An 18,940-nucleotide genomic window follows, 5' to 3' on the forward strand; every position below is an offset into this window, starting at 1 on the left:
AAGACACCCTCATGTTTAAATCCCTTCATGGCCTTGCAACCCCTTGCTCCCACCCCCCCTCCCCCCTCAAAATTCTGTTGCCTCCTGTAGCCCTACAACCCACCACAAACTTTCTGTTCCTCTGGTTCAATGTTGATAACTCAGTCTCCCGATTACTACTTGGTGTAGCACCCCTGTTCTTGCAAAACTGACCAATACCATGGGGCAGCAGTTTGTATTTCCATAAGAGATTATGTCCATCTGTCTTTTTTGAGGCATACAGAGAGAAGGAGAGATATGGGGTAGAGTTTGAGACAGAGGTATGAACACAACAAATAAAAGGTTGGTCAGTATGTGGATCAGATTAGTGGCACAGCAACAGGAAACCTTAACTTTTTTTTATATAGAGCCGAAGAGGGGGCTAAGGACAGATCCTTGGGGGACACCAGAGGTAACGATGCGGGAGTGGAAAGAGAAGCCATAGCAGAAGATTTTCTGGCTATGATTAGATAGATAAGAATGGAACCAGGCAAGTGCAGTCCCACCCAGCTGGACGATGGTTGAGAGATGTTGGAGGAGGATGGAGTAGTCAACTGTCAAAGGCTGCAGACAGGTCCAGGAGGACAAGGAGGGATAGTTTACCTTTGTCACACTCACAAAGGATGTAATTTGTAACTTTGTGAATGTAATTTGATAGCCATTTTGGTACTGTGGCAGGGCGAAAACCTGATTGAAGGGATTCAAACATTGAATTCATGGAAAGATGGTCACGGATTTGGGAGGCTACAACACATTCAAGTACTTTGGGCAGGACAGGGAGGTTGGAGATGGGGCGATAGCTAACAAGCACAGTGAGGTCAAGGTTAGTTTTTTGAGGAAAGGGGGTGATGAAAGCAGTGAATGGGTTTGAAGAAGGAACTAGACAGGTTCGAGATGGCCTGAATGCTCACTAAATTAATCATTTTAAATTCAAGATCGACAGATTTTGATAGCAAGTGTATGAAGAGATTATGGAACCAAGCTGGATGGAGTTAGAATACAGATCAGCAATGATCTCATTGAATGGGGGAACAAGCTCAAGGGGCTGAATGGCCTATTCCTCTTCTTGTATCCTGTGAATACTTTGGATATGTGGGCTAGTCAGTAGAGACTTTCCGCTCAATAATAGGAACAGGACCCCTTGCTGCAATTGCGAGCACTGTTGGCAGTTATTTTGATTTCCTTCATCTGCTCAAGTGGTGCAGCCGAGAGCTTGCGCACCGGGGAGTAGTAGTACTGCACTCGTAGATGAGACACTGTTAAGCGATCGCTGAACGGGCACTGGGGCTGAGGCAGCTATGGAAATGGACCTCGGATTAACTGAGAATCCCAAGCAAGTAGACGAGAGGCCCCAAAACTCTGGGAATGGATTTGTGGGGCTGGGCGAGGGTAGGAAGGAAACCTTGTCCAAGGGGCTGGAATAACGTGCTTCGTTCACTAGGTACGGCAGCTGTGCCTGTGAGTGGACCTGGACTAAAGTCGCAGTCCCAGCTACTGACGGTGTCCTGATGGCAGCAATGCTACACATCAGGCAGCGTGTCAGCGATATTCCAGCGCAGAACAGCTGGTGAACAGCAGAGGGAGAGGGAAAAAACCTCAAACACTCAGCAGCTGTGCAGTGAGTAGGCAGGCGGTGGAGGGTTACACCTGAAACAGTGCCAGTGTTCCCAACAGGAGTCACTGAGCCCAATCCCACTCCAGGAAGAGCAGGGAAGTGTCATGTGGTTTTACTGAACCTGTAGGTTACCTTTCAGCTCAAGGGAAGATAAAAGCTTTCACATCACTATGTCGGACAGTCCTGGCAAAATTTCATGCAAGTTCCTTTAAAAGGATACTGATGAACTTTACATTCAGAAATATAAATGTGCAAGAAGTTTAGAGTATTATAATTTTGATGGAGGGTCCATGATTACTAATCCATTTGTAAAGGGGTCCTTCAACCAGAAAAGTTTGGGAACCACTGGGCTACATAGACTAAAGGTCTTCTCCTGCCTGAAACTATTACTATATCAATGACATAGTATGGAGCAGAGAAGATTGAGAGGAGATTTGATCGAGATGTTCAAAATCATGAGGAGTCTGGACAGAGTAGACAGAGAGAAACTGTTCCCATTGGCAAAAGGGTCGAGAACCAGAAGACACAGATTTAAGGTGATTGGCAAAGGATCCAAAGGTGACATAAGAAAAAACTTTTTTACGCAGCCAGTGGTTAAGATCTGCAATGCACTGGCTGAAAGGGTGGTAGGAGCAGACTCAATTTTATCTTTCAAAAGAGAGTTGGATAAGTTTTTGAAGGAAAAAAAAATTGCAGGGCTATGGGGAAAGGGCTGGGGAGTGGAACTAGCTGAGTCAGTACGGGCTCGATGGGCTGAATGGCCTTCCTTGTAACCATTCTATGACACAAATATTCACAATTAGTCCAATTTAGTATCTTGCAACCACCATGATATGTGTCCTGTCTGACCGTGCAGCTAATCACCATGTGACAGGGAGAGGAGGTTTTACTGAGAATAATTTATCAGATATTCTGCTATATTGTGTTTCCTTTAAGAGTGTTCCTGTATATTGTTAGGAAAGGGAAATTTCACGAACTGTATTTCACATCCCTTCTTCGCCCCTTATGCCAAAGGTTCCTTTGATGAGAATCTGCAGATTTTAAAAAATGTAGCATGATGCACTGGGGCAGATCACTTCTGTGGGATCACTGGAGCCTGCTAGATCAAGGCAGGCAATTATTTCCCTGTTAATATTGGTTGCCATAGCAAATTCCATTCTCCCACTTAAACCTATGCAAAATGTACAGGAAGAAATTTCTCAATTTACTGGTGTGCACTTTAATAAATTAGTTTAATCTTCAGAAATTCAATACTCGTAAAAGTGTTTGTGAAGCAACAAATGCATTGTATATTATTTTTAAATTGTAGGCTATTTTAATGATCTGTACCACTAAATCTGCTGCAATAAGCAGTCCTCAGCTTTTGTCTGCTTTTGTAGCCATTTAAAAGACAGGCAGTGTTTTTTTACATTTTAGGGAAATGAGGCAATCTCTTGTGTACACAATCAGTAGGTCACAACTAGTCAAAATATGTATCCTTTATTATATGCAAAAGCAAAATATTGCAGATGCTGGAAATCTGAAAAAAACAAAATGCTGGAAATTCTCAACGCGTCAGGCAGCATCGATGGAGAGAGAAACAGAGTTAACATTTCAGGTCGATGGCCTTTCATCAGAATTAATTTATTTTATGATATTTTATAGAATATTTACAAGGTACAGTATTATGATTACAGTATAATGCAGTTTTGTGTCCCATGATTAATTCACTGACAAAAATGAAGCATTTTTTAACTAAAGGTCCTTAATCTGTCAGGTTACTTAAGTTAAAATACAGCTTAACCTACAGAAATGTATCCCAACCTAATTTGATGTAATAGTTACAGACTGCAGTCGCTTTGCTCGTGCCGATAGCCAAGGGAAGATCCAAGCTGTTCAATTTAAATAAAAATATCCTTCTAGTTGCAGCTTTTAAAAATTTAAGTTATGCAAATCTGTTTGATCCTAATCAATTTTTTGGAAGTATTTATCACCGTCTTTTTTTAAAACAGTAAATTTGTAGCCTTTAAAGAAAGATTTTCAAGTCAAGTGACTACTTTAGATGGTGAGACAAGGAAAATAACCTCTAAGAATATTTTATGCATATAATAAAGGATACATATTTTGACTAGTTGTGTACACAAGAGATTGCCTCATTTCCCTAAAATGTAAAAAACACTGCCTGTCTTTTAAATGGCTACAAAAGCTGAGGACTGCTTATTGCAGCAGATTTAGTGGTACAGATCACTAAAATAGCCTACAATTTAAAAATATCATAGTTTAGCATTAGCAGTTGTGAACTATTTACTATTTTCTAAAAACAAATGCTACTATTTGCAACTGACTCACCATGACCAATGCTTTTAAACAGCAGTTTGTTTGAGATTGTGTCCATCTTTTTTTTTGATGCTTACAGAGGGAAGGAGAGATATGGGGAAATCATTTGATGCAACTACCAGATTGTCGTAAAAACCCAACTGGTTCACTGATGTCCTCTCGGTAAGGAAATCTGCCGCCCTTACCTGGTCTGGCCTATATGGGACTGCAGACCGACAGCAAGTGGTTGACTCTTAACTGCTCTGTGAAATAGCCGAGCAAACCACTCAGTTGTACCAAACCGCTACCCTGAATAACCACTGTGGGAATAACTTCTCCACACAGACTGCACCTTCTCAAGGGCAATTAGGGATGGGCAATAAATGCTGGCCTTGCCATCGACACCCACATCCTGTGAATGAATAAATAAAATTTAAAATCTCCATATCGAAGGAGGATTGGAAGATTGTGGTCACCACCACGATTTCTGCCCTGGCTTGCCTCAGCAAGCTAGGATGCATCCCATCTGGATTGGATGACTTATCTATCTTGTGTACCACTGGCCTTTCTAGTACCACCTCTTTATTTTCATCTCATCCAGTATCCCAGTAACCACCTCGTTTACCATAGCTTTGGCCAAGTCCTCTTCCTTGATGAGCACCAATGCAAAGTGCTCATTTAGTACCTCAGCCATGCCTTCTGCCTATACCAATAGAAGGCAAATGGCATGTTGGCCTTCATAACTAGGGGATTTGAGTATAGGAGCAGGGAGGTCTTGCTGTAGTTGTACAGGGCCTTGGTGAGGCCTCACCTGGAATATTGTGTTCAGTTTTAGTCTCCTAATCTAATCTTGCTATTGAGGGAGTGCAGCGAAGGTTCACCAGACTGATTCCCGGAATGGCAGGACTGACATATTAGGAGAGACTGGATCGACTGGGCCTGGATTCACTGGAGTTTAGAAGGATGAGAGGGGATCTCATAAAAACATATAAAATTCTGACGGGACTGGACAGGTTAGATGCTGGAAGAATGTTCCCGATGTTGGGGAAGTACAGAATCAGGGGACATAGTCTAAGGATAAGGGGTAAGCCATTTAGGACTGAGATGAGGAGAAACTTCTTCACCCAGAGTTGTTAACCTGTGGAATTCCCTATCGCAGAGAGTTGTTGATGCCAGTTCATTGGATATATTCAAGAGGGAGTTAGATATGGCCCTTACGGCTGAGGGGCTGAAGGGGTATGGAGAGAAAGCAGGAAAGGGGTACTGAGGTGAATGATCAGCCATGATCTTATTGAATGGTGGTGCAGGCTCGAAGGGCCGAATGGCCTACTCCTGCACCTATTTTCTATGTTTCTATCTCCATTTGGCTTCTCTGACAACCTTTTTACTGTTAATATGCCTACAGAATACCTTTTATGCTAGCTGCCAATCTATTCTCGTACTGTCCATTTGGCCCTCATCTCCTTTTTCACTTCTCTCTACTTTTTATATGCAGCCTGATTCTCCTTGTATTACCAAGCTGAAGTCTGTCACACACCCTCTTTTTATGCTTCATTCTACCCTCTAACTCCTTCATAAGAACATAAGAACATAAGAATTAGGAACAGGAGTAGGCCATCTAGCCCCTCGAGCCTGCTCCGCCATTCAACAAGATCATAGCTGATCTGGCCGTGGACTCAGCTCCACTTACCCGCCCGCTCCCCGTAACCCTTAATTCCCTTATTGGTTAAAAATCTATCTATCTATCTATGATTTGAATACATTCAATGAGCTAACCTCAACTGCTTCCTTGGGCAGAGAATTCCACAGATTCACAACCCTCTAGGAGAAGAAATTCCTTCTCAACTCGGTTTTAAATTGGCTCCCCCGTATTTTGAGGCTGTGCCCCCTAGATCTAGTCTCCCTGACCAGTGGAAACAACCTCTCTGCCTTTCATTATTTTAAATGTTTCTATAAGATCATCCCTCATCCTTCTGAACTCCGAGTAAAGACCCAGTCTACTCAATCCATCATCATAAGGTAACCCCCTCCTCCCCGGAATCAGCCTAGTGAATCGTCTCTGTACCCCCTCCAAAGCTAGTATATCCTTCCTTAAGTAAGGTGACCAAAACTGCACGCAGTACTCCAGGTGCGGCCTCACTAATACCCTATACAGTTGCAGCAGGACCTCCCTGCTTTTGTACTCCATCCCTCTCGCAATGAAGACCAACATTCCATTCACCTTCCTGATTACCTGCTGCACCTACAAACTAACTGTTTGGGATTCATGCACAAGGACCCCAGGTCCCTCTGCACCGCAGCATGTTGTAATTTCTCCCCATTCAAATAATAATCCACTTTACTGTTTTTTTTTCCCCAAGGTGGATGACCTCACATTTTCCAACATTGTATTCCATCTGCCAAACCTTAGCCCATTCGCTTAATCTATCTAAATCTCTTTGCAGCCTCTCTGTGTCCTCTACACAACCCGCTTTCCCACTAATCTTTGTGTCATCTGCAAATTTTGTTACACTACACTCTGTCCCCTCTTCCAGGTCATCTATGTATATTGTAAACAGTTGTGGTCCCAGCACCGATCCCTGTGGCACACCACTAACCACCAATTTCCAACCCTAAAAGGACCCATTTATCCCGACTCTCTGCTTTCTGTTAGCCAGCCAATTCTCTATCCATGCTAATACATTTCCTCTGACTCCACGTACCTTTATCTTCTGCAGTAACCTTTTGTGTGGCACCTTATCGAATGCCTTTTGGAAATCGAAATACACCACATCCATCGGTACACCTTTATCCACCATGCTCGTTATATCCTCAAAGAATTCCAGTAAATTAGTTGAACATGATTTCCCCTTCATGAATCCATGTTGCGTCTGCTTGATTGCACTATTCCTATCTAGATGTCCCGCTATTTCTTCCTGAATGATAGCTTCAAGCATTTTCCCCACTACAGATGTTAAATTAACTGGCCTATAGTTACCTGCCTTTTGCCTGCCCCCTTTTCTAAACAGAGGCGTTACATTAGTTGCTTTCCAATCCGCTGGTACCTCCCCAGAGTCCAGAGAATTTTGGTAGATTATAACTAATGCACAGCACGAATGCTACAACTTCCGCCATCTCTTTTAATACCCTGGGATGCATTTCATCAGGACCAGGGGACTTGTCTACCTTGAGTCCCATTAGCCTGTCCAGCACTACCCCCCTAGTGATAGTGATTGTCTCAAGGTCCTCCCTTCCCACATTCCTGTGACCAACAATTTTTAGCATGGTTTTTGTGTCTTCCACTGTGAAGACTGAAGCAAAATAATTGTTTACGGTCTCAGCCATTTCCACATTTCCCATTATTAAATCCCTCTTCTCATCTTCGAAGGGACCAACATTTACTTTAGTCACTCTTTTCCGTTTTATATATCGGTAAAAGCTTTTACTATGTGTTTTTATGTTTTGCGCAAGTTTATTTTCGTAATCTATCTTTCCTTTCTTTATTGCTTTTTTAGTCATTCTTTGCTGTCGTTTAAAATTTTCCCAATCTTCTAGTTTCCCACTAACCTTGGCCACCTTATACGCATTGGTTTTTAATTTGATACTCTCCTTTATTTCCTTGGTTATCCACGGCTGGTTATCCCTTCTTTTACCGCCCTTCCTTTTCAATGGAATATATTTTTGTTGCGCACTATGAAAGAGCTCCTTAAAAGTCCTCCACTGTTCCTCAATTGTGCCACCGTTTAGTCTGTGTTTCCAGTCTACTTTAGCCAACTCTGCCCTCATCCCACTGTAGTCCCCTTTGTTTAAGAATAATACGCTCATTTGAGACACTACTTCCTCACCCTCAATCTGCATTACAAATTCAACCATACTGTGATCACTCATTCCGAAAGGATCTTTTACTTGGAGATCGTTTATTATTCCTGTCTCATTACACAGGACCAGATCTAAGATAGCTTGCTCCCTTGTAGGTTCTGTAACATACTGTCCTAAGAAACAATCCCGTATGCATTCTATGAATTCCTCCTCAAGGCTACCCCGTGCGATTTGATTTGACCAATCGATATGCAGGTTAAAATCCCCCTTGATCACTGCCCACTGCCGTTCCTTTTTCACATGCCTCCATTATTCCCTTGATGATTGCCCGCCACACCGAGAAGTTATTATTTGGGGGGTCTATAAACTACGCCTACCAGTGACTTTTTCCCCTTACTATCTCTAATCTCCACCCGCAATGATTCAACATTTTTTTCATTAGAACCAATATTGTCTCTCACAACTGCCCTGATATCATCCTTTATTCACAGAGCTACCCCACCTCCTTTCTCTTCTTGTCAATCTTTCCGAATTGTCAGATATCCCTGCATGTTTAATTCCCAGTCTTGGCCCCCCCTGCAACCACGTTTCTGTAATGGCCACCAAATCATACCCATTTGTAATGATTTGTGCCGTCAACTCATTTACTTTATTTCGAATGCTGCGTGCGTTTAGGTAGAGTGTTTTAATACTAGTTTTTAAACCATGATTTTTAGTTTTGACCCCCCCCTGCTGCCCCTTTATATTCATACATATTGTCCCTTCCTATCACCTTGTGGTTTACACTTACCCCAGTGCTACTCTGCTCTGTTGCCTCCTGCCTTTTGCATTCTTTCTTGGGGTCCTGTTCATCTGAGCTCTCACCCACTCTAACTAGCTCAGAGCCCTCTCCTGGGTTCCAAATACTCCTTGCATTGAGGCACCGAGCTTTCATGCTTGCCTTTTTATTACACTTTGACCATTTAGAATTTTGCTGTACCGTGGCCATTTTTGTTTTTTGCCTTGGATTTCTCTGCCCGCCACTTTTACTCATCTCCTTTCTGTCTTTTGCTTTTGACTCCATTTTGTTTCCCTCTGTCTCCCTGCATCGGTTCCCATCCCCCTGCCATGTTAGTTTAACTCCTCCCCAACAGCACTAGCAAACACTCCCTCTAGGACATTGGTTCCGGTCCTGCCCAGGTGCAGACCGTCCGGTTTGTACTGGTCCCACCTCCCACAGAACCGGTTCCAGTACCCCAGGAATTTGAATCCCTCCCTGCTGCACCACTGCTCAAGCCACGTATTCATCTGAGCTATCTTGCGATTCCTACTCTGACTAGCACGTGGCACTGGTAGCAATCCTGAGGTTACTACTTTTGAGGTCCTACGTTTTAATTTAGCTCCTAGCTCCTTAAATTCGTCTCGTAGGACCTCATCCTTTTTTTTACCTATATCGTTGGTACCAATGTGCACCACGACAACTGGCTGTTCACCTTCCCTTTTCAGAATGTCCTGCACCCGCTCTGAGACATCCTTGACCCTTGCACCAGGGAGGCAACATACCATCCTGGAGTCTCGGTTGCGGCCGCAGAAACGCCTATCTATTCCCCTTACCATTGAATCCCCTATTACTATCGCTCTCTCACTCTTTTTCCTGCCCTCCTATGCAGCAGAGCCAGCCACGGTGCCATGAACTTGGCTGCTGCTGCCCTCCCCTGATGAGTCATCCCCCTCAACAGTACTCAAAGCGGTGTATCTGTTTTTCAGGGGGATGACTGTAGGGGACCGCTGCAATACATTCCTTGCACTGCTCTTCCTGCTGGTCTTCCATTTCCTAGCTGGCTGTGGACCCTTCACCTGCGGTAAGACCAACTCGCTACACGTGCTACAGAGTAAATCCACCCTCCGCTCCAATTCCGCAACACGGACCGTCAGGAGCTGGAGGCGGATACGCTTTCTGCACACGTAGTCGTCAGGGACACCGGAAGTGTCCCTGAGTTCCCACATGGTACAGGAGGAGCATATCACGTGACCGAGCTCTCCTGCCATGACTTAACCCTTGGATACACTTAAATTGGCAACAATAATGCTAAAGTTTACTCACTGTTATAGAAGCAAAAAAAGAAAAACTACTCACCAATCACCAGCCAATCACTTACCCCCTTGGCTGTGACGTCACCTTTATTTCTTTCTACTACTGTTTTGCCTTCTCTCTGTAGCTGCACAAGCACGCCTCCTCCTCGACGCTGCTCAAACTCCTGAACTCGCGGCCTTTTTATAGGCCTCCGACCCCGGACTGTCGCCTCCTCCTCGACGCTGCCCGAACTCCTGAACTCGCGGCCTTTTTATAGGCCTCCGACCCCGGACTGTCGCCTCCTCCTTCATCACCCAGGAAGCTCTGGCAATGATTGCCCTCTGTTTTCCCTTTGTCGGAATGTACCTAGACATACCTGAACCATCTGCTCTTTAAAGACCACCCATTGCTCCATTACATTTTTACCTGCCAGTCTTTGACTCCAATTTATATGGTCCAGTTCCCTCCTCAATTCACTGAATTTAACCCTCTTCGGTTAAGTATTTTTCTTCTAGATTGCTCCTTGTCCTTCTCCATAACTAATATAAACCTTATGATACTATGATCACTATTCCCAAGATGCTCCTCGACTGACCTTCTCCACTTGAACCACTTCAATCCCCAGGACTCGAACAGCAATGCCTCCTTCCTTGTTGGGCAAGAAACATACTGATCAAGAAAGTTCTCCTGAACACACTTCAGAAATTCCTCCCCTTCTCTGCCCTTAACACAATCACTGCCCCATTCAATATTGGGGTAGTTAAAATCTCCCATTATCAGTGTTTTATAGATCCTGTAGACAGCGGAAGGAGCGCGCAGTGTGAAAAAAACATTGGCACTCGGCCATTTTTGTAGTTCTTTGTAGCTGTTTAATTTTTGAACATTTTTTTAATAAAAGCACATTGCCATCAGCACTTGCAGCCTTCTCACTGTCTCCCCCCCCGCCCCCCGCGGGAAGAACAGGCGCCCCCCCCCCCCCCCCCCCGCGGAAAGAACGGGCTCCTCCCCCCACCCCCCGCAGGAAGAACGGGTGCCTCCTCACCTCCCCCCCCGCGGGAAAGAATGGGATCCTCTCTCTCTCTTTCCCCCCCCCTCCCGCGGGAAGAACGGGCGCCTCCTCACCCCCCCCCGCGGGAAGAACGGCCGCCTCCTCCTCTTTCTCCCCCCCCCCCCCCAGGAAAGAACGGGCGCCTTCTCTTCCCCCCCCCCCCACCCCCCACGGGAAAGAACGGGCGCCTCCTACCGCCCCCCCCCCCCCCCCCCCCCGCTCGCGGGAAGAACGGGCGCCTCAGGCTGACTGCAGCATTCTCCGTGCCTTCACACAGGTAGGAAGATGGTTTATTTAATCTTTTCTTTGCTTATAAATGTTTATTCAGGTTGGATTTATTTGTATAATATTTGTAGAAGTATAAATAAGGATTTATTGTAGAATTTAATGACTTCCCTTCCCCCCCCCCCCCCCCCCCCACCTCGTTCTGGACGCCTAATTTGTAACCTGCGCCTGATTTTTTAATGTGTAGAACAGGTTTTTTCAGTTCTACAAAAATCTTCACTTGCTCCATTCTAACTTAGTTTGGAGTACGTTTTCACTGTGGAAACTTTGAAATCAGGCGTCAGTGGCAGGACACGCCCCCTTTTGAAGAAAAAATTCTGTTCCAAAGTAGAACTGTTCTACCTGACTAGAACTGCAGAAAAAAAAATGTGGAGAATTGCGATTTCTAAGATAGTCCGTTCTCCACCAGTTGCTCCTAAAAATCAGGCGCAAATCATGTGGAAACTTGGGCCCATAGAATGTCAAAAAAATTCACTGAGTTGAAGATGAGCATGAATAGGAGCTAAAAGAAAGATAAGATAGATGCTTGTAGAGTAGGATTACTGATGCAGGTAAATATAATGAGGGGATATGGGTGGGAATTAGTAATAAGGGCAGCAAAATAATTGGCTTCTGCAACAAAAGTCCTGCATTCATATAGTTCTTTCGAAGTTCGCAGAGGGCTATGAAGCTCTGGAACAAGTTGCCGACTCGTGTGGTGAGTGCAGATATTCAACAGGGAGTTGGTTGAGTTCCTGTCTGAGGCTCATCTCACTGCGTAGAAAGGGTAGGTGAAGTATTGAGTGGTGTGTCTCAAGGTCACTGTGGTCTCCTGGAACTCTATTTGATTGCCCAGATTAATGCCCCCTGAATTGGTCCAGGGGTCTTTCTCCCAGGAGATTGTGCCGGTGGGGGCAATGGGGGTCATGATGCTCAGTTGCATCGTGACGACATGTGATATTGGATGTGAGGGCGAGGGGTTGGGGTGGTGGCTTTGTTTGGAGGATGGTACAGCGAGGAACAGAGACATTGGATTTGAGGGTTGTGCTGTTGGGATAGTTGGAGTGGTGGCTTTGTTTGGAGAATGGTACAAAGAACAGAGGAGACGTAGAATCTGAGGGCGGGGTTGGGGTGGTGGCTTTGTTTGGAGGATGGAACAGAGACATTGGATGTGAGGGCAGGGTTTGAGTTTGGTAGAAGAGATGAGGGGTTGGAAAGAAGGTTTAATAAGTTCACCTCTGAGGAGAGAGTGATGGAGTTGGTCTTCGGCTATGGAAATGACTGCTCTGAGAGCTCGTGAAAGGTACCACAGTAGGTATGCCTAAAAATACCAAGAAAGGCACCGACTGGGTCAATGGACTCAGTCAAAAGATCAGACACAGGCATGGTAAAAGGATAGCAGTGCAGCTGAGGAATAGTATCAAAAATGAGGAATTAGCTGCTTTGAATTCTGTATTGTCCAGCAGATGTTATAAGTTACATCTGGGTACACATTCCTTTACGTAGACCCCACCAGTTAGTGGGAAGGTTCATATGAAAAGAAAATGGCAACATGCGTTTAAGCCATAGAATTCTTTTCCATTTTCAGTTTGTGGTTTTAAGAAGGAAGAAGTTGCATATCTATTAGAATTGAAGTGTGTTGCTGCATTAATTCGGGCAACTTATAAGTTTTAAGGTTCAGGATTTGGATTTAAGTATTTCACTCTCAACCTCAACGTGAAATTCTATCATCTTATGACCACTCTTCTGCAGAGGATCCTTTACTATGAGATAACTAATTAACCCTAACCCATTAATCAGTACAAGATCTAAAACAGCCTGTTCCATGGTTGGTTCCATGACGTATTGTTCTAGGAGACTGTCTCAAATGCATTCCATGAACTCGTCCTCCTGACTACCTTTGCCAATTTGATTTGCCCAGTCTATATGAAGATTAAAGTCCCCCATGATTATTGTATTACCTTTGTTGCAAGCTCCTATACTCTGTCCAATGGTATAGCTACTGTTAGGGTGCCTACAAATTACTCTCAGCAGTGTTTTCTGCCTCTTGTTATTTCTTATCTCCACCCATACTGATTCTACTTCCTGATCTTCTGAGCCAAGATCCTTTCTCACTACTGTCCTTATGTCATCCTTTATTATCAGGGCTAGCTGCCTCCCTTTTCCATTCTGCCTGCCTTTTCGAAACGTCAAGAACCCTGGAATATTTAGTTCCCAGCCTTGGTCACCTTTCAACAACGTCTCTGTAAAGGCTATTAGTACCACGTGCTTGTAGTAAGTTTGCCCATGCACCCTGCAGACTTTACCATCATCCACACAGGCAGCAAGAACCCATACCTATTGGATAAGGGCAAAGGACAAGGCTCCTCCAGCATTGCACGTGGGGTCCCCTTACCTGCCTAAGTTGCAGTCACATACTCCTGTCCCTGACCACTAACCAGACCTATACCACTGCCTAGCCAAAGGGTGTGACTGCCTCCTGAATCAAAGTGTCCAGGTACCTTTCCTCCTCCCTGATGACCTGCAATGTCTGTATCTCGGACTCCAACTCAACAACTCTGAGCTGAAGTTCCTTGAGATACAGACACTTACTGCAGATGAGGTCGCCAGGGATCGCGAGGCTCTCCACAAACTCATATGCTGCAGTTGCAGCACACCACCTGCCCTGCTATCTCTATATAACCTGCTTTTATTTATTTATTAAATTTATGTATTTAATTAACTTGGCTTTTAGTTTAGTTTTTTAACTAATTACTGGATCTAGTTTAAATTATAGGTAGATTAAATAAAATATTTACCTGTAATGGAAACCACTACAGGTTTTGGAGGCAAAAAGCAGCACCTCCTTTCCCCTCTGCACTGAATTCCCATTCTCTCCAAATTCCCAACTTCAACATTCTGCTTAAATGCACTCCATTTCAGATCATTCTGTGCTGACCACTCATGTATGTTGTCCTGGTCTTGCTGCATGTGGGCATGGACTGCTCCATTATTTGAGGATTGGGAATGAAACTGAACACTGTGAAATCATTAGCAAACAGCCCCCTTCTGACATGCTGGAGGGAAGGTCATTGATGAAGCAGCTGAAGATGATTGGGTCTTGTCTGCTGCTCTGAGGAACTCCTGCAGCGATGCCTTGGGGCTGTGATGATTGGCTTCCAACAACCACAACAATCTTCCTTTGTGCTGGGTATGACTCCAACCAGTGGAGAGTTTCCCCCTGATTCCCATTGTATTCAGTTTTACTTGGGCTCCTTGGTGTCGCACTGAGTCAAATGCTGCCTTGATGTCGAGGGCAGTCACTCTCACCTCACCTCTGGAATTCAGCTCTTTTGTCCATATTTGGACCAAGGCTGTAATGAGGTCTGGAGCTGAGTGGTCCTGGCAGAACCCAAACTGAACATCAGTGAGCAGGTTATTGGTGAGTAAGTGCCGCTTGATAGCACTGTCAATGACACCTTCCATCACTTTGCTGATGGGGCGGTAATTGGCCAGGTTGAATTTGTTCTGCTTTTTGCAAGCAGAACATACCTGGGTGTAACTTATTTGCTTCATGGGTTCTTTGCTTAAGAATTCATAGCAACACATTACTGTTAACCAGTTGGTTTAACAATCACACTACACATTATCAGTTCATCCACTAGGCTCACAACTGCATACCACATCATGGATGACCTAGACCCAACTCACTGGGGTTTTATTGAGTCTTGTGAACATCACATGACTGGCTAAGCCACTCACAATACAAACCTGTGAGCATACTCACAGGTGCATATATTACACTGGGAAATTTGTCGGATTGTCGGTGAGATGCCAGTGTTGTAGCTGTACTAGAACAGCTTGGCTAGAGGCACAGCTAGTTCTGGAGCACAAATCTTCAGCACGACAGCCGGGATGTTGTTGGGTCCCATACCCTTTACTGTGTTCAGTGCACTCAGCCATTTCTTTATCGCGTGAAGTGAATTGAATTGGCTGAATAATAGCATCTGTGATGTTGGGGAACTCTAGAGGAGGCAGAGACGGATCATCTACTTGGGACTTCTGGCTGAAGATGGTTGCAAATGCTTCAGCCTTGCCTTTTGCACTCTTGTGCTGGGCTCCACCATCGTTGAGGATGGGGGTGTTCATGGAACCTCCTCCTCCCATTCGTTATTTAATTGTTCACGACTGGATGTGGCAGGACTGAGTCCTGACATGCAAATGAGATGGTTATTTCTTCAATTTCTGTAGTTTTATTAAAGTATCTTTCATTTTTCCTGATCAGACTGGAGCCCAGGCCCCTCAGGTGAGTCATTCATATTGAGCCGTGTCAGAAGCGATGTGGTCTGAGGAAGGTGCATGTTTTCTCAGTGTCTCTCTAACCTTGGCCTTCGTTCTTATAACCGGTCTTGGTTCAGTACTGTGCTACATTCAGAGGCTAGTTGTGCTGGAATCTACAGTTATGGTCCGTCCATTAAGCTTATGTTGTACACAGTCATAATGTGTATTTGGATTCAATCACCATAGACACTCATTACTCTTTCAATTATTTCCAAGTCAAATCAGCAGGATTTCGTTCTGCAGTCGATCGACCGAGCAATCGAAGCTATTCATAACGCAGCAATGAAAACTGGTGGCAAGTACAACCTGGAGCAGCGTGAAGTTCTACAGTAAGTCTCTGGAGCAGCGGGTTCTGTGTGTGTTTGAGTCACTAAAAGCAGTGTGTGTGTGCGTCACTAACAGCCGTCTGTGTGTGTGCGTGTGTGTGTGGGTCACAAACAGCCGTGTGTGTGGGTCACAAACAGCCATCTGTGTGTGTGTGTGTGTGGGGTCACTAACAGCAGTCTGTGTGTGTGGGAGGTCACTAACAGCAGTCTGTGTGTGTGTGTGGGGGGGGTCACTAACAGCAGTCTGTGTGTGTGTGTGTGACTAACAGCCGTCTGTGTGTGTGTGTGTGTCATTAACGGCCGGGTCTGTGTGTGTGTGTGTCACGAACAGCCAGATCTGTGTGTGTGTCACTGATAACTCTGTGTGTGTGTGTGTGTGTGACTAACACCCGAGTCTGTGTGTATGTGTCACTAACACCTGGGTCTGTGTGTGTGTGTCACTAACACCCGGGTCTGTGTGTGTGTGTGTGTGTGTCTCACTAACACCCAGGTCTGTGTGTGTGTGTGTGTGTCACTAACACCCAGGTCTGTGTGTGTGTGTGTGTGTGTGTGTGTGTGTGTGTGTCACTAACACCCGGGTCTGTGTGTGTGTGTGTCACTAACACCCGGGTCTGTGTGTGTGTGTCACTAACAGCTGGGAGGTGTGGGTGTGTGTCACCAACAACCGTGTGCGTGTGTCACTAACAGGCAGGTTAATAGCATTATATTAGTAAAAAGAGTGTCGTCAGGAGCATTTTTGGCCCCTTAAAAACTGAAAGCTGTGATATTGTCAATGAAAATAAGGAAATGGCATACATGTTGAATAATTACTTTGTGTTAGTATTTACAGAAAAGGATAGCATGCTGGAAATCTCAAGGAAACTAATATTAAATCAGGGACAGGTACTCAATAAAACTAATATAAGTAAAATAACAGTAATGAAGAAAATAATGACACTCGAATGGCAAACCCAGGGCCAGATGGTTTCCATCCCAGGGTTTAAAGGAAATGGGTGAGCACATTGCAGATACCCTAACTATAATCTTCCAAAGTCCTCTCAATTCAGGAACCATCCCTTTAGATTGGAAAATTGTGCATGACACTCCACTATATAAGAAAGGCGAGAGAGGGAAACCAAGGAATTATAGACCAGTTAACCTTACATCTGTTGTCGGGAAATTGCTGGAGTCTGTAATTAAGGATATGGTGACTGAACACCACAAAAAGTTTCAGTTGATCTGAGAGAGCTAGCATAGATTTGTGAAAGGTAGGTCATGCCTGTCAAACCTGTTTGAACTTTTTGAGGAGGTGACTAAAGTAGTGAACAAGGGAATGTCTATGGATGTTATTTATATGATCTACTCGAAGGCACTTGATAAACTCCCATATAACAGACTGTTGACTAAGGTAGAAGCCCATGGAATTGAAGACAAATTATTGACCTGTTAGGAGACTGGCAGTAGGGATAGTGGGTCGGTACTCAAATTGGCATGATGTGATGAGTGATGTCCCGCAGGGATCTTTGTTGGGGCCTCAACTATTCACAGTATTTGTTAACAGCTTAGACAAAGGCGGCAGTTGTAGGTGAAAGCATAAAATTACAAAGGGATATCGACAGATTAAGTGAATGGGCAAAATTGTGGCAAATGGATTTCAATGTAGGCAAATGTGAGGTCATCCACTTTGGATCTGAAAAGGATAGAACAGAATACAGGTTCAACGTCCCGAATCCGGACTTCTGAAAACGTCATTGTCCAAAATCTGGACATTTTGGCAGGCAGCGATCTCCGAAATCTGGCAAAACCCAAAATTCAGCATGGATTCGGTCTGTGGCGAGGTCATAAACCCGTCACGGATTCGGTCCGCAACGAGGTCCGAAATCCAGTGAAACCCGGCATGGATTCGGTCCGTGACGAGGTCTGAAATCCGGCAAAAGCTGAAATCTGGTACCGATTCAGTCCCAAGGATTCCGGATTTCAGACTATTGATTTTCTTGTCTGAAATCCAGAAAAACCCATAAATCAGCACGGACTCAGTCCCGAGGATTACAGATTTCAGACGGTGTACCTGTACTGCAAGACTTTTGATAAGGTCCCACATGGCAGACTGGTTACGAAAGCAAAAGCCCATGGGATCCAGGGCAAAGCGGCATGTTGGATCCAAAATTGGCTCAGAGGCAGGAAGCAAAGGGTAATGGTTGATGGGTGTTTTTGTGACTGGAAGTATGTTTCCAGTGGGGCTCCGCAGGGCTCAGTACAAGGTCCCTTGCTTTTTGTGGTATACATCAATGATTTGGACTTGAATGTAGGGGGTATGATTAAGAAGTTTGCAGATGATACAAAAATAGGCTGTGTGGTTGATAATGAAGAAGAAAGCTGTAGACTGCAGGAAGATATCAATGACCTCATCAGATGAGCAGAACAGTGGCAAATGGAATTCAATCCAGAGAAGTGTGAGGTAATGCATTTGGGGAGGGCTAACAAGGCAAGGGAATACACATTAAATGGTAGGACACTGAGAAGTGTAGAGGAACAAAGGGATCTTGGAGTGCAGGTCCACAGATCCCTGAAGGTAGCAGGCCAGGTAGATAAGTTAGTTAAGAAGGCATACTGAATACTTGCCTTTATTAGTCAAGGCATAGAATACAAGAGCAGGGAGGTTATGCTTCAACTCTATAAACACTAGAGTACTGTGTGCAGTTCTGGTCATCTCATTACAGGAAAGATGTGATTGCACTGGAGAGGGTACAGAGGAAATTTACGAGGATGTTGCCTACTCTGGAAAATTTTAGCTATGAGAAAAGATTGAATAGTCTGGGTTTGTTTTCCTTGGAACAGAAGAGGCTGAGGGGTGACCTTATTGAGGTGTATAAAATTATGAGGGGCCTAGATAGAATGCACAGGAAGGACCTGTTTCCCTTGGTAGAGGGGTCAACAACCAGGGTACATCGATTTAAAGTACTTGGTTGAAGGTTTAGAGGAGATATGATGGTAAATTTCTTCACCCAGAGTGGTGGGGGTCTGGATCTCATTGCCTGAAAGAGTGGTAGAGGCAGAAACCCTCACCACATTTAAGGGGTGCTTGGATGTGCACCTGAAGTGCTGTAACCTACAGGGCTACGGCTCAAAAGCTGGAAAATGGGATTAGGCTGCATAGCTGTTTGTCGGCCGGCACGGAATGGCCTCCTTCAATGCCGTAAATTTCTATGAAATCTGTCTAAATG

The 18,940-nt window shown here is 44.7% G+C and overlaps 1 protein-coding gene across 3 annotated transcripts in view; it reads left to right on the plus strand.

Annotated features, from left to right (window-relative positions):
• The window catches only part of nckipsd (NCK interacting protein with SH3 domain), a 280,231-nt gene that overhangs the window by 132,314 nt on the left and 128,977 nt on the right, over nucleotides 1-18,940 (plus strand). For all 3 annotated transcript variants that reach the window (XM_070895841.1, XM_070895842.1, XM_070895843.1), the window contains exon 2: nucleotides 15,628-15,740. In XM_070895841.1, coding sequence (XP_070751942.1) covers nucleotides 15,628-15,740 — 113 coding nt within the window. The remainder of the gene's footprint in view (nucleotides 1-15,627; nucleotides 15,741-18,940) is intronic.

This window comes from Pristiophorus japonicus, chromosome 12 (assembly GCF_044704955.1).
Source record: "Pristiophorus japonicus isolate sPriJap1 chromosome 12, sPriJap1.hap1, whole genome shotgun sequence".
NCBI lineage: Eukaryota > Metazoa > Chordata > Chondrichthyes > Pristiophoridae > Pristiophorus > Pristiophorus japonicus.